Source organism: Lissotriton helveticus, chromosome 9 (genome assembly GCF_964261635.1).
Source record: "Lissotriton helveticus chromosome 9, aLisHel1.1, whole genome shotgun sequence".
NCBI classification, from domain to species: Eukaryota; Metazoa; Chordata; class Amphibia; order Caudata; family Salamandridae; genus Lissotriton; species Lissotriton helveticus.
Window position 1 is genome coordinate 151,371,501 of NC_136070.1, and position 22,059 is coordinate 151,393,559.

Consider the following 22,059-nt stretch of genomic DNA (forward strand, 5'->3'; position numbering starts at 1 on the left):
GGCTTTTCCTTTGGGATAAAATGCATTAGAACTTGGATCTACCTATCCCCTACCAAAGCTACGGTCCACACAGCCTCTGCTGCGCCTTCTTGTTTGTTCTGCTGGGTCCTTCAGGTGCCAATCCCTCCGGCTGTAAGTGCATTTTCTCAGGCAGGCAGCAGTAAGTGACATACAAAATATATTACCTTAATGAAAGTTCAAGTAAACTGGTATACCATGAAGCTACTTACCTATTAAATTATATATTAATAGTTTGTAGGGAAAAAGATGTATTGTGGTGGGTTTTTTTCTTAGTATTTTTTTTTGTTACTGCCGGATCAAGAACATGGAACCCAGAATGCATCTGGAAGATACCGACTCCTTGTATTGCAACTCTAGCCGATTCCCATAATCTTGTTTTTTAACCACACAAGACATTTGTGTACAACATATACCATATAGTCACAGATGCAATAGACGAGAATATTACGTTGCTTTTCCTACACAACAGATGGGAGACTGAAGGAATAGATCATGGCTGTTATCCATCTGGTTTACATTGATTGTAAAGTACACAAGCAACATAACCACACACTGTTTCTTTCCTTGAATAGATGCTATGAAAGTGTTCAGATAAAGAAGCGCTCCCATTTTAGGACTTTACACTACTTCTTGGGGCTTTGGTCAATAAATGGTAAATTGATTACTATTTTGGAAAAGTTGCAATTTATGTATGCATGCACATTGTATTTCTGTTGCACAACCCTAGCCAAAAGGCAGCTGAATGCTGTACAGGGTCGAAATGTATTTTAAAGAATACAAAAGTCAAATTGATCTAATTCTGCTAGCCTTTGTCTATTGTACCTTTAGAAAAGTGTGGTAAAGTGAGCGACCGAGGGGATACTCCTTTGGGAAGAAGGTTTGTTCGGTTATTCTTTGCCACTGAAGAGAAGGAACGTCATTTAAAAATGCATACTGTACTCCTCTAGCCTTGCCGTAAAGTAGCTTGACTGTCGCAACTGAATGCTGGCAAGTAGTTTGAGATTTACTTAAAGGGGATATAGAGAGTTCTGACACAGCACAGATTTCGCTAACAGTGGACCTGCTCAGCAAACTTCACATGTTTATATTAGTGTAAAATCAGTTTCCATCATAAAAGCACTCGCATTATCTTACGATGAACCAGCACTGTCGAAGACTAAGCAAAACAACTCCACGTAGGTGGTTATATATGTTTTATTAGAAAATACAAAGCAGTCTTGCCTATAAAACAGTCGCATGTTTGCAATGAATACATTTTACACAAAATAATGGTGCAATATTATTATAGTTGGCCTTCTTTTAAAATAATTCTTCATCAAAATAGACTTTACTGTAGTTTAATAGATAAATATTTATTTGTATTCATTATTTTTAGTTTTGTATAGTGCATGTGCCCATAAGCAACTGAGCAAACCCTGTATATTATCTTGGTCCTTGGTGCATCAATCAAAGTGCATTCACAAATATTTCTAGCAAAATAGAGGCAATAACAATAGACATGCCTCCATTGTACCACACGGTGTTAATCTTAACCCACGCAATATCGGTTCACAGTGTGCAGCTCAGCTGACGCAGTCGTGCTTTAAATGTTAAAATATTAATACATATTAACATTATCCACTGAACTATTTAAAGAATGACAGGTATCACAAAACTAAGTACATTTGCAACAGTAGGTTTATGAGCACAGAACCACATATATCTACACCACGATGCAAATAAACTTGTAGCTTTATACTATTTAGCAAAAACATCTATTACATCATTGCTGGATCAGCTCTCAAACGTACATCTGTTGGCGTCAAGTGAAAAATCTCAGGATATTGTTTGACAATTCTGTAGAGCACTGAGCAAAAATGGCTTTTCCGCAATTAGCCGTTGGATGTGGTGATGTGGTACCCTGGGATTTTTGTTGACCATGTGGACCAAGTTTTGCAATTAATTTGGCCCGCATCTCTGGTTGATAGCAATGTTAACAAATTGGTGAATGTTAGAACGGACATGTTGCTATAAATTGCCTTGGATCAAAAAGGCACTCTTTCAGAAGGTATTGGATATAGGTATCTGATTTATCTAGGATAATGGCCATACTGAACAAGGACTAATTATGTGTTTCCTTCAAAAGGTATAATTTTACAATTGTTATGCTCCGAGTAAAAAAATCGAATGGCAGTAACTCGACTCCAAGGTAGGGTAAGAGGATGGGGCCAGATTATAAGAGATACCAAATACCTTTCTAATGAGCAATGTTATTACACAGAGAGGCAATAAGATAGTGATGGTCAGGGACAGTTCAGCACAAACTTGAAAGATGACAGTCTGCTGCGCTGGATCTTGGCAAATTAAGCGGAAGTAAGAGCTGGGACAGGGATGTGCAGCAGCTGTTTGCAGTACTGATAACTATATTCTCTCAGAAATCTTGAAAAAGGGCCTTCCAATGGACTGAGGAAAGTGTTGGGGACAGCTCATTTTGATTTCTTTCTTTTTATGTTCCCCTTTTAATTCACTACAACTAAAATAGCCATACTTTATTATTACTGCCTTACATTATGGATGTTAACAGTTGTTGATTAGCCATCCTGCAGTTAAGGACCCAAGTTGATGGTATGGGTAAACAATTGATTGGACAAACAGGCAATTAACAGCTGTTACTGGCAAGCTGAATGTTGGCAGTGAAACTAGTGGCACCCTTCCCACCATATTCTCTCTCTCTCTCTCCCCCCTCCCTTTCCTTCCATCCATGCCCCCCCTCCTTCAAAATGGCATCTCTCAGTAATAGCGAATGAAAGAGCTCGTAGTGGGGTAGGGACCAAAAAAGGATGAGACTGGAAGTCACCATGTGTACCTGAGAAGATGGTAGAGCAAAAGCAAGGGAGCAGACTACTAACTCCATGTTACTTGTGGGAATAAAAGCTCGAATGCTATGACCTTACTGTTCAGTGGGATTGGCCATGAACCCAGCACTTTTCAGGCTAGTAAAGAATTGGGAGAAAACGATTTGTGGCACAGCAAATAAAATGCCCAAAGATTTGGTAAATTGGCAGCTAGACAGTACAAATGTTTACACTGTATTCACTGTGGGTCTTAAAGTATTTAAAGACTAGTTTATCCAGAAAAGCATTAACATGAATGTAAGGAAAACAAATAAAAATTTCGAACAGAGCGGATTACTTCAAGTTGTGCAGGACTGTAGAATATAGTTTTGATTGTCTTCTTCATTTAACCAAATGCACCCTGTGTTACCCGTATTTGGAAAAAATATGGAATATTAGTGTCAAGCCGAAGCCGAAGTGACGTAGGCTGGTATTTAGGGATGTACGAAAGCTAATTCATCGTGCGGGATTAAGAATACATGATAGTCCTTTATGACCGCTGTAGGAACCAAATTTCATTCTGTCGATTTGCAGCTGCGGGGTTTGTGTATCCTGCAACAATAAAGGTATCTTGCAGGCATAGTTCCGGCGACTCCAGCAGCTCTGCAAGTAAGCTGATTTCTCTGACAATGGAGTCTTCATTGGTTACCCCAGTGAATGCCCTGCAAAAAGTAAGTGTAAAATATTAAGCATCTGTTGCTTAGTACATAGATTGTTCAGTATATATGTACGAGACACTCAAACATGTGTTAAGCCACCACATTAGGTGCAGAATTGAGTCAAATCAGTTGAATGCATAAGCATGTAAAATCTCAATTCATGTTAGTGACCGCACACAGGAAGGCAATTTCTGTCCTCACATTTGACATACAAGGTTCACAACTGCAGAATGTTTCTAGATTGAGTATCTGCGGAATTACTTAAGAAATATCAGTGCTAAAAGTACTATTAAAATGATAGCAGTGACCAAAGACAGTTGCACATCCTCATATATTATATGGCAGTATGGATGTACGAGAACTATGTAACCAAGTAGCATTTGGACTAGAGTTGTGTTGCTTTAACAACCCCAAGCACCCTGGTTGAGTACAAAACGTCATCAAGCGCTGTTACAAGGTGTGTCTAGAGCTTATAATATAGTCCAGTAGTAACATTGATTTGTGCTTCAAGAGTTGTCAGGGTTTTACAGTGGCAATTTGAAAGATGAACAACCATGGAAATATAGCAGCGGACACAAGTTTCGTCCTCTCGGACAATATCAAGGCTGAAGATGCTCGATAGTAATGGCAGCTCAACGGGTGATTGATTGTTCTTGAAATTTCTCTTTTCAATCAATATTTTGATCAAATCAGGTACGGTAATTAATAGCTGAGGATGAACTTAGGATGAGCAATATGCTGTAAATGCCATCATAGCAGCTGAAGCTATGAACGTAAGGCACTGAAAGTGCAGAGCAGCAATCCAAAAGGTTACGCTGAGTATATGTAGGGCTTGAACATTTCTTTGATAAGCCATCCAGTGTGGACGGAACCACAGAGATTCAAGCATGCACCATTTTTGTACGTAGTTGGCATTTTCATCCTGTTTCTCATCTTAAATTCAGCAACTTACCTTATCTGCTCTAACCTATTGAGCGTCTTCAGCCTTGATCAAGTCTGTTAGCTTTTACTCAGAGCCTTCTTAAGTCATGTTTTGTCTATTACCTAGTGTTCCTATAACTAAAATCACTTTGCATTTATTTTGTTCGTATTTAAGTGGCGCAGGTCCGTTAAACATTTTAGTGGCCTTTAGAGAGGTGCATGCTTCAAAGAGGTGGAAGGAGAAGAACCAGCAGCATAATTACATAAAATAATTCGTATAAATTTGAGTTAGTTGTAAATAGCATGCTTTTGCCCCAGTGTAACTACTTCCACCTGGAATATAAGACCTAATTGTGCCTTCAGATATGCCATTCTTCTCTCATTGGATGACTTTTAAGTTATTCATTATTATGGACTACTAAGATTTGCAGTGCCAGTTTAGATTTTGTTTGAAGGATATTTCTAAAGATACATTGCATGTTGCGTGACATCCGACAGCTGAATGAAGCGCTGCTGGAACAGGGCAGAAGAGGTCTACAGCCGAAGTACACATCTTATTGCCTCTGCTTGTATGCCAAAACCTGTTTCAGGAAAATTCAGCTGCACATCTCAGGAGAGAGAAGCCGGTTCCCTCCTAAGGGATGCTAAAGTTCTGGATTGGGAGATCCCTGTGGGGCATACCCGTTTACCTGCAGTTACTAAGGTATGCATGTGTATGTGTCTTGGTGTTCTTGCTGTGGAGTAATAATATTACTAGCACATGACACGACTAACAAAACAGTCAGTTAGATTAGGATTTGGTGTTTTGGAATAATCAACCTTGAAGGTTTTCAGTTTAAATGTTGACAAATTCAGTATCTTAATTTCTGTTTATAATTTTATTTTCTCTCATTTTTGCTCGTGTCTTTATAATGTTTGTCATATTGATTCATTAAATGTTACAAGTAGTACCTAACATTCCAGTAAGAAGCTGACAAACATTTATTGCATCATTATTTGTGTGCGGTGTACACCTATTTCTAGAGTTACAGTATGGAAGATCCCTACCATAATAACCTGTGAGTCTTGGAGAAGCATAGAAATGTTTTGGTCAAATGTACATGTTTAGGCGAAAGTATGACCAGATGCACCTCTGAGGTTTACGTTTATGATTAATAAGGTAGATGCCTGTGAACTACTACCGTTACTGGGCTAAGAAACCAAGCTATGGTGTGCTTTTCCCCCTAACAAGGTCATTGGGGTTAAGAGGTCCATAGATTGCAGTCTCTTCATTGAGGCTATGGGTTGCAAGTGCAGCCATATGTTCTCAGAGCCGATATCTTTACTGCTTTACTGAGTCTGTGGCCCTGAAAACTAGTCTCAATGGGGCAGTTGGGGAGGGGAATTGAGGCTCCAGTCTCTATTTGCTGGGGATCAGGATTTGCTCACCCAGTGATCCTTGGATCCTTGGATGCAGCGACCATGCCCAGTGTCCTGAAATGATGGCCACAAGAACATTTTCTCTTGAATTCAACCAGAGTGTTCGGGTCTGCAGACTGGACTTTGGTCTAACTAAAACAGCCAAAGTATACAAAAGTGTTAACCTTTTGAGCCCTGCTCTGCAACTTTTTAAACTGCTAATATCTCAAAAACTACCGAACTGATATACATGAAAAAGCTGAAAGCACGCTTTCTCATTAAAGTTCCATTTCTATTGAAATGAAATGAAATGAAATTTGATTTGTAAAGCGCATGGCTGCCCTAGAGCGTCCCAGCGCTACCTAACTGATAACCGAAAACTCTGAGAGTTGAAATTTTAAAGGGTTTTAGGAAAGAGAAATGTTTTAAGTGATTTTCTAAATTTGGGGTAGGAAGATTCATTCCGGATGTCCCTAGGGAGAGCGTTCCAGTTTTTTGCCGCATTTATGGAGAAGCGGCGGCCTCCTGTACGGGCCTTCCTAACTCTCGAGACTATAGCAAGATTGTCCCCGTCTGATCGGAGAGCCCGAGCCGGTCTGTAGGGCCGAATCAAGTTTCTCATGCCTTTGCCATGCAGTGTTTTGTGGGTGATACAAGATGATTTAAAAATGATTCGTTCATGCACTGGGAGCCAATGGAGGGCTCTCAGTAGTGGCTTGGCTGAGGCTCTTCTTGGGGCCCCCATGAGTAACCTGGATGCTGCGTTCTGCACCCGCTGCAAGATATTAATCGTGGCTTTTGGCGCTGCCAGGAAAAGACCATTGCTATAATCCAGTCTTGATAGGATTAGACCCTGGATTAATAGCTTCCTGGACTGAAAAGGCAGAAGGGGGAGGACTTTCCGTACTGCCCTAAGCAGGCCAAAGCATCCTCCTGCGACTTTCTGGGCATGTGTCCTAAAGGTTAGTTGGGGCTCGAACCAAACCCCCAGGCTTTTAATTTTTTCCTTAGGCTGGGGCAACTCACCCATGCAAGGCGGCCAATACTCGGTGGGCAAAGATGTAAATTGATGGCCCAGGACCATGATCTCAGTTTTCGCTCCGTTCAATTTGAGCTTAGATCCGGTCATCCAGGAGTAGATTGCAGTTAGGCAACCCGAGAGACTGTCTGAACATCCCACTTGCTGTGTCAGCGAGACGACTAATTGTGTGTCATCTGCGTAAGTGATGGACTTAATCCCAAAAGGGGCTACTACCTCCTCCAGCGGGGCCATGTAAACATTAATCTGAAAGAAACAGGTTAGTATTAGATTCCTTACCTTAGAATATCCCCAGGCGTCAGTCTGGATCCGGAAACTTTTGCGTAGCAGTACCCCTGCGCGTCGGTAGGCGTCGTCTGCAGGCGTCCCCTGCGGCTCCGCGTCGTCGGCGTCGTGCGCCGTGATGACGTCGCTGGAGTATATAGACGCCGCCTCCGCGCGCTGACGTCAGTTCTTCCTTTTTCCGCGCCAGTTAGCGCAGATCCGAAGAGCAGTACTCCGGTCTTTTGACCAAGTGTTTGTAAATCTACTTCTTTCTACGGTGCCGGTAGGATGCCTGGGTTTAAGAGTTGCGACGAGTGCGACCGCATGATGTCGGTCACCGACCACCATCGACTCTGCCTCCGGTGTCTGGGCGCGGACCACGACGTAGAATCCTGCGTCGACTGTCGGGCCTTGACTGGAAAAGCTAGGCGGGAGCGGTCCCGCAAGCTTCTCGAGCTCCGGGTGTCGGCCCCGCGTCGAGAGCGGTCCCGGTCCGGTCGGAGGTCGAGGGAGCGGTCGAGGGAACGATCGCGGAGCCGCCATGGGCGCTCCGGGAGTCGCCACCATTCCTCCGGCTCGTCAGGTAAGCACAAGAAGTCGGGGCGTCGCCATCGCACCCCCGACTCCCCCCGACGCCCGCGTGATGCGGCCGGGGGCTCGGGTGACCCCACCCCCGCGGCCCCGCGTGGGTCGCCGACGCCGTCTACCCCATACCCGTCGGTCCCTGGGGAAGGCGCGTCGCGTGAGGAGATCGAGGCCTTCCTCATTGCTATGAGGGCGAGGTCTTCTCCGGCGGGGCCTTCGGCGCCTGCGGGCCCGTCGGTCCCGTCTGGGGGCCCGAGCGGTTCGGGTGCTCCTGCCCCGGCGCCGCCGGCGGCTCCGGCCCCGGCGCCGCTGGTTCCCTCTGGTTCGTCGCCGGCTGGTCTCCCGGCCTCTCCGGCGTCGGTTCCTGTGGGCCAACCCGTGGTACCGCCCCCGCGTGGTGCAGCAACTCCGCCGTCGGCTCCGGCCGGCGTCGGGTCCCCGGCACCGACGCCGCGCGGCGCCACCCCCCTTTCCTCCCCGACTCCGGACGCGGAGTCGGACCGGCGTCGGCCGACGCCGATGGGGCCCGTTGACCCCGATGTCTATATCGTCGACCCAGAATATGGGTATGACGAAGATGAGTATGGAGAGGGTTGGGAGGGGTCTGAGGACCCTCTATCCCGTGCCTGCCAGTATGATGTGGACTGGGTAGGTGATCTGGGTGATGCCAGTGGCCTGGACGAGTCGCCCAACCCTGGGTTTGTCTCTCCGTCCCCTGTGGCGTCTGAGGCAGGTGCTGCCTATTCGGTGGTCCTGATGAGGGCTGCCAAGGCCTTGCACCTTGAGCTCCCCGTCGCGAAGGTCAAACCGAACATTCTGACCGAAGTGTTTAAACCGCAGTCATGCCCCCAGGAGCCTCTGCTGCCGTTTAATGAGGCCCTGTCGGATGTCCTTTTGGGCACCTGGTCCAGGCCCGCTTCTGGTGCGCCGGTTGACCGGAATGTCGCGAGGCGTCACCGTCCATGCTCGGACGACCCTGCCTTTTTATCCACCCATCCCTCCCCGGAGAGTCTGGTGATCCAGGCCTCCACTTCGCAGTCCGCATTTCCGTCGGCTCCGCCCGATGGGGAATCAAAGCGGTATGACCAATTTGGTAAAAAGGTCTTTTCCTCTTTGAGCGCTGGACTGCGGTCTTGTAATACCGCGTGCCTCTTGGGCCGCTACACCCACTCCCTGTGGGATACGGTCGAGGAGTGTCTGCCGCAATGTCCCCAGGAGGTGCGGGACAAGCTCACACGGGCCTTAGTTGAAGGCCGGGATGCGGCGCGGTACTCGATCCGTTGTGGCCTCGACACGACCGACTCGCTGGGACGGGCGATGTCCACAACGGTGGCGATTCGTCGCCATGCTTGGCTGAGATCTGCCAACTTCTCGCCAGACGTCCAAAATTCACTCATGGACATGCCATTTGATGGCAGTCGCCTGTTTGGTGACAAAGCGGACCACGCGCTGGAGCGCTTCAAGGACTCCAGGGTCACGGCCAAGTCCTTGGGTCTTTCGACCCAGCGCCAGCAGACGGGTTCGTTTCGGCCCTTTCGTGGCCAAGGGAGGGGAGGTCCCACACGTGCTGCCAGCCACGCGACGCAGAACGCTCCCCAGCGCGGTGGCGGCCGTGGTTTCCGCCGTGGTGGCGGTAGAGGCCAGCGGCGTGGTCAGTCCACGCCTCCCTCCGCTGCTGCATCCAAGCCTTCCTAGTCCGAGCTTTCGGGCTCACGTGACGCCAGTGGGTGGCAGGGTTCGCCATCACCACTCCCGCTGGCGCGCGATAACATCGGACAGGTGGGTGCTGCAGCTTGTCCGAAGGGGCTATGCCCTCCCCTTCGAGTCCACTCCTCCAGCCATGCCACCGCAGAACCACCGTGTGTCGGGGGACCACTTGACACTTCTGCAGGAGGAAGTTACGGCCCTCTTGGCCAAGGGGGCCATCGAGCGCGTTCCTGGGCCAGAAGTAGGGTGTGGTTGCTACTCCCACTACTTTCTGGTACCCAAGAAGGACAAAGGAGGCCTCCGTCCTATCTTGGACCTAAGGAACGTCAACGGCTTCCTCCGGAAGGAGAAGTTCAAGATGTTGACTTTGGCTCAGGTCTTGGCTGCTCTGGACCCACAAGACTGGATGGTAGCGTTGGACTTGCAGGATGCGTATTTTCACATCCCCGTCCTGCCGGCCCACCGGCGTTACCTGCGGTTCACGGTAGGCCACGAGCACTTTCAGTTTATCGTGCTCCCATTCGGCCTTACCAGCGCCCCACGGGTGTTCACGAAAGTGATGGCGGTGGTCGCAGCTCATCTGCGCCGGTTAGGGGTCTCAGTCTTCCCCTACCTCGACGACTGGCTGTTGAAGGCGGGCTCGCCCCAGACAGTCGTCCACCACCTTCAGATGACGGCAGACCTCCTGCACGAGCTGGGGTTTTCCATCAATGTGCCGAAATCACACATGTGTCCCTCTCAAAAGCTCCTTTTCATCGGAGCGGTTCTCGACTCGGCGCAGTTTCGGGTTTATCCTCCGGAACGGCGGGTCCGGGATATTCAGGCTCTGATTCCCATCTTTCAGCCGTTATCCCGGGTTTCGGTCAGGTTGACGCTGCGGCTTCTGGGGCTGATGGCCTCCTGCATCCTTCTGGTGCATCACGCCAGATGGCGGATGCGGGCTCTGCAGTGGGACCTGAAGTTTCAGTGGGCCCAGCATCAGGGCAACCTATCCGACCATGTCCTGATCTCGGAGGGCACTGCGAGACAGTTGCAGTGGTGGCTTACGGACCGCGATTGGGTCAGGGGCAGATCCCTCTCCCTTCCCCAACCGGAGCACGTGGTTGTGACGGACGCGTCCCTCCAAGGCTGGGGTGGCCACTTGGGAGAGGCGGAGATCAGAGGCCTCTGGTCTCCGGCGGAATCCCGGCTCCATATCAACATGTTGGAGCTGCGGGCGATTCGCCTGGCACTGAAGGCATTCCTCCCCTTTGTCAACGGGAGTGTGGTGCAGGTGTTCACGGACAACACCACCGCCATGTGGTACTGCAACAAACAGGGCGGTGTGGGGTCGTGGACCCTTTGCCAGGAGGCTCTGCGCCTCTGGCAATGGCTGGAACGTCAGGGCGTGACTCTGACGGTTCAACACCTGGCAGGTTCTCTGAACGCCAGGGCGGACGAACTCAGCCGTCGGTGCTCGGTGGATCACGAATGGCGTCTGAACTCGGATGTGGCGAGAGGCCTCTTTCAGCAATGGGGAGAGCCTTGGTTAGATCTATTCGCCACAGAAGAGAACGCGCAATGTCATCAGTTCTGCGCGTTGGAGTTTCCAAGACGGCACTCGCTCGGCGACGCCTTTCGGCGCGAGTGGAGTTGCGGTCTGTTGTACGCCTTTCCGCCTATACCACTTCTGCCCAGAGTGCTGAAGAAGATCAGGCGCGACCGGGCCCAAGTTATCCTTGTGGCTCCGGACTGGGCTCGAAGGTACTGGTATCCCGAGCTACTCAGCATGACAGTCGGTCCCTCGATCCGCCTGCCCCTTCAGGAGGACCTTCTGTCGCAGCAGCAGGGGACGGTCCTCCACCCGAACCTGTCCAGTCTCCACCTCCATGCGTGGAGATTGAGCGGCGACAGTTGAGGCCATTTGACTTGCCTCCTGAAGTCTGTGATGTCATTCTGGCAGCCAGGCGTCCCTCCACAAAGTCGGTATACGCCTGCCGGTGGAACAGATTTGTGGCATGGTGCACAGCAAAGGCTGTGGATCCCCTTTCTGCCCCTCTGTCTGAGGTTCTCCTCTTCCTCCTTTCCCTTGCCCAGCAGGGCTCTGCTCTGGGCACTATCAAGGGCTATCTTTCTGCCCTTTCCGCCTTCTTGAGGCTACCTGATCAGCCATCTTTGTTCAAGTCCCCTATTGTGTTAAGATTCTTGAAGGGCATCACGCACATGTATCCTCCAACTCCGTTCGTGATGCCTCAGTGGGACTTGAACCTGGTTTTGACTTTCCTGATGTGCGCTCCCTTTGAGCCCCTTCATTCCTGTCCTCTCCGTCTTCTCACCTTAAAGACGGCCTTCCTGGTAGCCATCACCTCTGCCAGGAGAGTGAGTGAGCTCCAGGCTCTTTCTATTCACCCTCCTTTCTTGTCTGTTCATCCTGATAAGGTGGTTCTTCGGACTAGACCTTCTTTCCTGCCCAAGGTAGTCTCTGCTTTTCACATTGGGCAGTCCATCACCTTGCCCTCCTTCTTCCCGCCTCCGCATCCTTCAAAGGATGAAGAGCGGCTCCATCGTCTGGACCCAAAACGTGCGCTTTCATTCTATATGGATCGCACACGCCAGTTCCGGGTGGATGACCAACTGTTTGTTGGCTACGTGGGTGAGAAGAAGGGAAGGGCGGTACAGAAACGGACCATCTCTCGGTGGGTCGTCCTGTGCATCAAAGCATGCTACTCTTTGGCTCGGAAGGAGCCTCCTGTTGGGCTGAGGGCCCATTCCACTCGGGCCACGGCGGCTACTACTGCCCTGGGCCGGGGAGTCCCCTTGCAGGACATTTGCCAGGCGGCCACGTGGGCCTCGCTGCACACCTTTGCGAGGCACTACTGCCTGGACAGTCAAGTCCGGAGGGATGGCTTCTTTGGCCGTTCGGTCCTCCAGGACTTTCTGGTGTAGGTTGTATTGGTTCGCAGACCCACCACCGGGGTTGGTATTGCTGGGGTATCTATTCTAAGGTAAGGAATCTAATACTAACCTGTTTCTTTCAGATGAACAAGTTACTTACCTTCGGTAACGATATATCTGTAAGAAACAGTAGTTAGTATTAGATTCCTTACCGCCCCTCCCATCCTCCCCGTTCTGCGAACTGATACCTAGGGTTAAGGACATCCCTTTCAGGGCCCTAGTTTTCAAATGGCACCAGTGTTGGTTCTCACATGGCTCTGCGTGTTCTGGCGCGGAAAAGCTGTGTGCAAAGAACTGACGTCAGCGCGCGGAGGCGGCGTCTATATACTCCAGCGACGTCATCACGGCGCACGACGCCGACGACGCGGAGCCGCAGGGGACGCCTGCAGACGACGCCTACCGACGCGCAGGGGTACTGCTACGCAAAAGTTTCCGGATCCAGACTGACGCCTGGGGATATTCTAAGGTAAGGAATCTAATACTAACTACTGTTTCTTACAGATATATCGTTACCGAAGGTAAGTAACTTGTTCAACAAGGTGGGGCTCAGGGACGATCCCTGGGGGACCCCACACTGGAGGGGAGTAGACTTCGACATGACACCATTTTCCCAAATCCTGAGGAGCGTTTGTTCAAGAAGGATTCCAACCATCTGAGGGCTGACCCCGAGATGCCCAGCCTGACAAGACGGTGGACCAGTATTGCGTGGTCCACCGCATCGAATGCGGCGCTCGGATCCAGGAGGATCAGTGCTGCTGATCCCCCTGAATCTAAGATGCACCTTGCCTCCTCGGCCACCACCAAGAGGGCTGTGTCCGTGCCCTGTCCTGGGTGACCGTTTGGGAGTCGCTCAGGAGGCCATTACCTTCCAGGAATCCTGAGAGCTGTTGGTTTACTAGCTTTTCAGCGATTTTGCCCAGTCCAGGTAACAACGAGATCAGGCGAAAATTAGCTAGATCGGTGGTATCAAGCCCCGGCTTTTTTAGGAGAGTTTTAATTCTGGCCTGCTTCCAGCTGGGGGGCACTACCCCGTTGGTAAACGAGGAGTTTAGCAGCTCCGTGGCAAGGGGCGCAATGGTACTTGCAATTTGTTTGAGGACGTGCATGGGGGCCGGGTCAGAAGGGGAGCCACTATTCACAGTGGAAAGTGTCTTACAAAAGTCCTCCTTAGTGATGCATCTAAACATGTCCAACCGGGGCCCAGTTGTCGAAAGCGGGGAAGTATTAACGCCTGAAATCGTGACAGTCTGAGGTATACTGTCAAGAATTTTTTGAATTTTATCGTCAAAAAACTCCGCTAGCTGGTCACACCTTGTTTCGGTATCCTCTTGTGCATTTGCCGGGGCCGGGACTTTAAGAAGTTGCTTGACAATCTTATACGTTTCCTTAGAGGAATTGGCTGAAAGTTTAATTTTTTCCTCAAAAAAGGATGCTTTAGTTTTCTGCCTTGCAATTTTATAGCCTCTCAGGGCAGACTGGTAAGAGGCTTTGCTGTTGGCTGCCCAGTCTCTTCTCCAGATGCGTTCAGACTTTTTGCAGGCTTTTCTGAGGTCCCTAAGTTCAGTGGTGTACCATGGGGATTTAAAAGTACTGCTTTTCTTTGTCACCATTTTGAGAGGCAGAACCGTGTTCAGGGCGTCATTGAGCCAGTTCTGAAAGTTTGAGTCTGCTAAAAGGACATCTGGTTCTGCTACGGGGGCCGTTTGTTCTAGAGTACGTGTCAGATCTTCCACCGATAACTTTGGCCAGGCTCTCTGAAGTATACGAGGGCGAGGAGCACTTCTCTCTTCTGGGAAAAAGGAACTAAAAAATGGTCAGACCAAGGTAGGGGCAATGGGGGTTGAACTATAAGCTGGTTGTTATTCGAGAAAACTGGGTCCAGCAGATGTCCTCTGATGTGGGTGGCTTCTTTGTTTAAGAGATTTAATTCAAAGGCGCTAAGATTTAAGCTAAGGTCTGAGGCCACCTTATCGTTAGGATCATCGAAATGCAAGTTTAGGTCTCCGAGGACCAAAAAGTTGGGTGCCCGGGCTGCAGCTGCTAAAGTAGCTTCCAGCAAGGATTCTGTGAAATGTTTTATACAGCCTGGCGGGCGGTAGATAAGAAATCCTGAGAGGGAGTTGGTAGGAGATATTTGGATACTGAAACAGACACTTTCTGTATCAGAGATGCCACCCTCCTCAAGTCGACAGGTTAAAGCGTCTTTGTGGATTATAGCGAGGCCACCTCCTTTCCCTTTGTCCCTGTGCTGACTCTGAATAAGAAATCCACTAGGAAGAGCAGAGATAATATCAAACTCTGCATTTGGGGATAGCCATGTCTCCGTTAAGAAGAGCAGGTCGAGGTTGCAATCTTCGATCAGAAGGTTGATCTCTACCGCATGCTTTGGTAGAGATCTACAATTTAGTAATGCCATCCGTAGATTCCTGCAGGCCTCCTTACCGTTAGTCTTTGCGAGGTTAGTGTCTGGACAAAGTTGGCATTGACAGAACAGCTCGTCGGACCAGTCCAGCTGGCGACACCACTGACCACTCCTGTCTTGTAACAGCAGGAGTTCTTCCTTAGAGTATCCTATATGTGGCCCAGGGACCACGGGCATAATAACAGGCCCTAGGCCCGGTCTGGCCCGGACGGGCCCAGACGGTCTTGCCTCTGGCGCGCCATCGGCGCGCCCGCTGCGCGGACGGGAAATAGATTTCATTTTATAGCGCTCGGGCCGTGAATCGCCCGACCGCTAGTGCGCCAACCCTGCCTTTCCCCTAAGATGGCAGCCAAAGTCGTCGCCCTCCGGGTAGGGTGCCTGTATCCAAATGGAGCCCTGAATCGGCCCTCGGTATGCTCGGCGTGGGTCCTGTCACGCGCCCCCAGTTATCCCGGGCGAGTGAGTGACACAGAGTAATTTAGTAGGTTACAGCAGTTTTAAGATTTTTTTTAAGGTATATTGTGCAAAACAGACCAAAGTGGTAACAAGTTTAAAAGTATTTTGTGCAAGCGGGCAAAGGTAAAACAGCAAGTGTAGTGCCTAACTCCCGGCTTCCGCCTCAGGAGTAATCTGTTAAGAGCGAGCGAGTTGTACTGTGCTCTGCGCTTGCCACTTTATAGCGCTCGGGCCGTGAATCGCCCGACCGCTAGTGCGCCAACCCTGCCTTTCCCCTAAGATGGCAGCCAAAGTCGTCACCCTCCGGGTAGGGTGCCTGTATCCAAATGGAGCCCTGAATCGGCCCTCGGTATGCTCGGCGCGGGTCCTGTCACGCGCCCCCAGTTATCCCGGGCGAGTGAGTGACACAGAGTAATTTAGTAGGTTACAGCATTTTAAGATTTTTTTAAAAGTATATTGTGCAAAACAGACCGAAGTGGTAACAAGTTTAAAAGTATTTTGTGCAAGCGGGCAAAGGTAAACAAGTTTAAAAGTATTTTGTGCAAGCGAGCAAAGGTAAAACAGCAAGTGTAGTGCCTAACTCCCGGCTTTCCACCTCAGGAGTAATTTATTTTGGCATAAATACATATAGGTATTTTCATTTTAAGCCTGAGCAGAATTTTCTATCACAGCTGAAACTGGGGAAACCATTTGTTTACCCCACTACCCCTTTTAGAATGTATTCCCAGGCATAGAACTGCGCAAAACTTGACATGATGTATGTCGGCTGACTTAGCATTTAATTTGCAAAATTTGTTGCTGATCCATCCACCGGAAAGTTATAGCCACATTAAAAAAAACACCTTTTCAATGGAACCTATGTCTTAACCATAAGGTAATTTTCACTGTGTAATATATAACACATAAAAGTGAGCGAGATAATCAATATTGATTACATACCTAGTATAAACAACTGTGGGCGGCCACTCCTCAATGATTATGGCGGAATCCAAAGGTTGAGGTGGCAGTTCCTGCAGTTGTGCTGGTAGATAGAATGCCACTGTCACAGACCGTGTGAGCTCTGACTGTGAGTTGTTAGTGTGAACAATAGTCACTATCGGAATGGTCATTCCCAGATACACACCTGTAAAGAAGTTGAAAATCACAAATTACTTCAAAAAGCTCCAGTCAAGATCAGTTTACATGTGTTGTAGATAGGTTTTCAAACTAAATCAATAATAAATATGGCATTACTCTAAATGTAAAAACGCCAAATCACATATAAGTGAGGAAAGAATCTAGCTTCTGTATTACAACTCATATTGATTTTCTTGAGCTTCTCGATTACAATTCAGATATTCATGAATTCTACAGTGTGGTGGCATTCTAATATTAAATAACGAAAACTGAGGTGAGCTTTGTAGTTAGCACCTGCCATTTTAATTCTTAACCAGGTTTAGATTAACGAGTCTTCTGTGAAGCTTGGCTGTCTAAAGTATAAGTATTCAAGAGATAGCGTGCACAGATCTTGTAATGCCATTTCTGAAGTGCTTCTATTTGCATTTAACTCTTTATCCCAGTCATAGTTTTCTTTTTATGTAAAGTGTTAGTGTCAAGATCTGATGTTTACAAAATTAGTTCTAAGTATAAAATTAACAATATGTTAAACACTGAATACCTCAGTGAAGAGTGCCAACAGGAAATACTATTAACAACTTGTTTGACCCAAATGAGCAATGGATTGACTGTTTTCAGCAAAGTTGCTTATGAATAGTCTTTCTGGTTTTCGGTTATACCCTAATAGAAACGAAAAAAAACGATACTGACATGACAATGTGGTTTTAGCTTGAAACTGGTAAGAACAGAGTTTTTGTGCAGTTCTGCTGCTTTGATACCACCTGGTTTCCGATAGCGACTTCTAACCACAGACTCCTTGCTTTAGAGTATTACGCAGGTGTCAGACTGGATCTAGAAAATTCGCAGCAGTACGTACCTCTGTGTGCCGGAAGGTGGGGCTGATGAATTTGCATCGATGTCTCTCTGAACCTAAGGGGAGGTGAACAGGCCTATATAGGCACCACCCACAACATAATTGCCTTTCTTTCCGTGCCCAAACTGTGGATTCGGGGCTCCCCCTGATGTGTTTGAGACTACTTTTTCCACAAAGAAAGTGTCCAGTGTGCAAGGGAAATGTCTCCTAACAGATCAACAGGGTTTAAGTATTTTGGGGAATGTCACCAACAGATGTCATTGATCCCCACTTACTCTGCCTGGGATTGTTCCCTGACTGGGGACTGCAGCGACTGAGCCCAGATGCACAATGAAGCCATCCAGGAACATGAGGGGGAGCTGTTAGTCGCCAGGCACTGGAAGACTCTGCGTTGGTCGATGTGGTCAATAACTCCACAGGCTCATTCTGCTGAGCCTTTGAGTCCCAGGGAGCCAAGAGGACCCCATTTTGTATTTCTGCTGGCAGGACCTCCTTCGGTGCCCGTTGAGCCTGCTGAATACATACCAGACTCAGTTCGAGGCATGTGGGCTGCTGAATTCATATCTATAGCATAGATCGCCGCCTAGTGTTGGGTCCGGATGATTTCACATTGTTGTCCTGGAAGAGTCTTCGAAGTATCACGAGATAGGTGGCTCCTCCCCTGGACTAAAGTGCGCATGGGCATCGACTCCATCCCCAGATTGTTTTTTTCCGCCATTGGGTTCGGATGTATATTCGTTATCTCCAGTTCGGAATCGATATAGACTTTTCTTAAGGCCTGAAGGCCTTTTCTTATACCGTCTGTATTGTTTTGCGCTCGGTGCCCAGCTCTGTTCCGGCTCAGTTCCAGAGTCGGACATCCAGAGAAGTCGCGTGGCTCTTCGGTGCTCGAGGCCCAGTCGACGCAACAAGACTTTCGACGACACATCATGGAACGGAGCCCGTTCAAGAAATGTCCCGTGTGTGGATCGAAGTATCCCCACATCGACGTCCACCCGGTGTGCAACAAGTGCCTGTCGCCGGACCACGATGAAGCCAACTGTATGGCTTGTTCCCGGTTTCGATCGAAGAAGACGATTCCACTTCGGCGTGTGGCGCGCCTGGAGGCCCAGCAGTCGGCCCCGGCACCGGTGGACATCTTCGAGAGAGAAGAAGCAGACGAACAAGAAATTCATATGCAGATTTCACCTCCAGCGGAGGAGATCGACTACGACGCGGACGTCGAAGTGCTCGATGCAGAAGAAGTCGTCGACGAGGTAGGAGACGACAATGAGGCCTATGGGGCCACGGAAGATAGCTCAGGCGAAGAGCTATGCCCCGTTCGAACAATCACTAAGGCCCAGGTCGAGGGATCGCCACACGGCCTTACCCAAGACCTTACACCCAGATCCACGGCCTCGCCTCCGGGCCCGGCTATGGACAATTCTGCGGAGCCGCCGTTAGTCAAAACGAAACCGAAAGTGAAACCTTCGGTGTCGACGAAAACGAAAGTGATGGAGACGCCGTCGAAACAGAAGACGTCTGTCCCTCTGGCCGCCTCCTCGTCTTCCGATATGTCGGGGCAGCCGAAGTCGAAGAAGGCTGTCGACCTGGTAAAGTCGACCAAAGGCGTCGAGCCGAAGTCGGTCAAGGGCGTCGAGCCAAAATCGATCAAGGGCGTCGAGCCGAAGACTGGGGCCCCAAACCCAGTAGTCAAGGCCCCCGACCCGAAAACGTCGGCGCCGAAGGCCGTCGACACGGAAGGAGGACACGGCGCACCTAAGAGGGCTGATCCTGTACCTCGGCCGGAGAAGACCAAGACATCGACGCTCGAGTCTTCACACGCTGGTGGACCGAGGACGTGTCGGGTCGACGAAACCGTCCGCTTCCTTTACGAAGCAGGTGTCGGACTCACTGCAACGCATCAGGAACAAGGCTTCCGCGGTCGATCCGAAGGCTGGTTCCACCCCGAAGCCAGCTGCCAAAACGCCAAAGTCTTCGACGCCACTCCTGTTTACGTTGCCGCCGAAGGTGGCACCGAAGGCCTTCGCACCACGGTCGGTCGCCGAGGCGCCCGTGCAGGGGTCTGCAGGGTCGAAGCCTTCTCAGCCGTTTGGGAGCTTAAAGCGTCGACAACCCTTGCTGGAGGAGCAGTCGGAACACTTTATCGACGCCGACACCGGGAAACTTACCCTCTACAAGAGAAAGATCACGGCGACACAGCCTTTGGAGTCCTACACGATTCCTTTGAAGCGCAAGAAGCCTTCTACGCATTCCCCGGTTCTGGTTGAGCCACTTGCTCCACGGCCTCCAAGAGTTGCTACACCCTCACCCACTTATTCAGATGTGGAGGCTGGGGAAGGTGATGACGAGGAGTATAACTTCCCTGCCAACACTGATCCTGAGGATCACCAGGACTCTTGGGCAGATGCAGGGGACCCAGGGGATCAGCAAACTGCCCCGGACACTCAGGTGTACAATGTCAAAACCTCTCCTACTGAGGATTCTGCGGCATTTAATGCTCTCATTGAGAGGGCGGCTAAAAACCACGACGTCCAGCTGCATGCTGACCCTATTGAAGTGGACTTCCTCTTTGATACCTTTTCCACGGCAGAAAAGACTGTCAAAACTTCACCAATGCTGAAAGGGGTTCTGAAACATGCTGCAGACATCTTTAAAGAACCCACACGTGCCAGGGTGATCAACCCTAGGATCGAAAAGAAATATAAGCCGGCACCTGGCGACCCTACCTACATCAAGGGCCAGTTGCCATTGGACTCTCTGGTCGTTTCTAATGCCCGGAAGAGGGCGAATTCGCAAACCACTGGTGATGCTCCTCCCCCTGACAAGGAATCTAAAGTGCTGGAGGCATAAGGGAAGAGGGTGGCGGCTCAAGCGGCCAATATCTGGCGTATCTCAAACACTCAGGCACTCTTAGCCAGATATAACAGGGCGCACTATGACACACTAGAGACCCTGTTACATCTACCAGATCAGTATAAAGAGGCAGCGGAGATGCTTATTCAGGAAGGGAAGCTCATCTCCAACGCTTCTATTAAATGTGCACTGGACGTGGCGGACACCGCGGCCAGGGCCATTAACACCAGTGTGATGTTGAGACGTCAGGCATGGCTCAGAATCTCCGGGTTCAAGCCGGAGATACAAACCACCATCCTCAATCAGCCGGTAAACCCTGATCGATTATTTGGTCCAGAGGTGGATACCACCCTGGAAAAGATAAAGAAGGATACCGAGACTGCAAAGTCCATGGGAGCGCTCCAGTCCCAACAGTTTAGGGGCAGTACTTTTCGTCGCTCAGGCAATAGAGGTGTTTCCAGAGGCCAGATGTCCCAGCAAACGCAATACACTAAGGGTGGGGCGCAGTCCTCTTACACCAAGCAGAGTAGAGGCGGCTATCTGGGCAACAGTACCAAGGGCAGAGGCCGTGGAAACAACAACTCCCGTTCCTCCGCCACCAACAAACAGTGACGCCCTGTCACTGCCCCCCGACCATACCACACCTGTCGGGTGGAGACTCCAGCAGTTCCTGCCAGTCTGGAAATCCATCACCACAGACAGGTGGGTCAGGAAACTTATCCAGTGCGGTTATTGTCTGGAGTTGACATCCACTCCACCCAACATGCCACCAAAACACCGTCCTATGTCCACAGAGCATTTGCACTTATTGCAGCACGAGGTACTTGTCATGCTGCAAAAAGGGGCAATCGAGCTCGTGCCGGTGGAGGAAGAAGGCACAGGAGTGTACTCCCTGTACTTCTTAATCCCTAAGAAGGACGGGTCCCTCAGACCCATACTGGACCTCAGACCCCTAAACCAGTATATTCTCTCAGAACACTTTCACATGCTGACGCTGCAGCAAGTTCTTCCGTTGCTCAATCAGGGAGACTTCCTCGCAACCTTGGATCTCAAGGATGCATATTTTCACATTCCACTACATCCATCACACAGAAAATACCTCAGATTCACCATTCAGGGTCGGCATTATCAGTTCAAGGTCCTAACTAGCCCGACGCTTAGCCGTAGAGGTCCCAACCTTGGTCCATGCTGACCAAAATGGTTTTGTACCGGCAAGAAGCACTTCACGCAATATCCGCCGTCTCTTCCGAATACAGGAAGCCACCACATTGCACTGGCCGAGATCGGGTTGTCTGGTCCTGGACCTTGAGAAGGCCTTTGATTCGGTGGAGTGCCCCTATCTGGGGGCGGTGCTGGACAGATTCGGCCTGGGCGATGCGTACACAGACATGGTCGGACTGCTCTATCAACGGCCCAGTGTTAGAGTGGGAACGGGCAGGTTGCTCTCGGAGGCAGTGCGAGTGCGTAGAGGCACCCGACAGGGCTGCCCCCTGTCACCCCTTCTCTTCTCTCTGGCCATTGAGCCCCTGGCGGCGCTGTTGCGGGCGAGGGGAGCAGGATGGGGAATCCCGCTAGCTGATGGAGTAGATATAGTTTCGCTCTACGCGGACGACCTGATCTGTATGTGCGAGACCTTACTGCTGTGCCGGGCGTACTATCGGAAATTTTCCAGACATTCGAAGGGGTGTCGGGGCTTAAGGTCAACTGGGCGAAGTCCGGAGTGTATTCGTTCAGTCCGGACACGCAGGAATGCGACGTGAGCCTCGGAGGTGTCAGACTTACATGGTATCCTACCACCTTTAAATACCTTGGAGTGCACATCTACAGAGACGCGGAGAACATGCTGGCGGGTAACCTGGTGCGCGCTATATCCTCTTTACGAGCCCAAGTGGACTTCTGGAAGACACTGCCTCCGAATGTGCCCAGTAGGATTGCACTATCCAAAATGATAGCAT

The 22,059-nt window shown here is 49.8% G+C and overlaps 2 protein-coding genes across 3 annotated transcripts in view; one reads left to right on the forward strand and one right to left on the reverse strand.

The window, feature by feature from the left end:
- Nucleotides 1-22,059, forward strand: part of FANCM (FA complementation group M) — an 837,191-nt gene that overhangs the window by 213,924 nt on the left and 601,208 nt on the right. The window lies entirely within an intron of this gene.
- The window catches only part of LOC144781056 (heme-binding protein 1-like), a 102,889-nt gene continuing 82,029 nt past the window's right edge, over nucleotides 1,200-22,059 (reverse strand). Inside the window, exons 4-5 of the mRNA XM_078659681.1 lie at nucleotides 16,219-16,402; nucleotides 1,200-3,556 (exon numbers count right to left, since the gene is read on the reverse strand). Coding sequence (XP_078515807.1) covers nucleotides 3,385-3,556; nucleotides 16,219-16,402 — 356 coding nt within the window. The 3' untranslated portion in view covers nucleotides 1,200-3,384. The remainder of the gene's footprint in view (nucleotides 3,557-16,218; nucleotides 16,403-22,059) is intronic.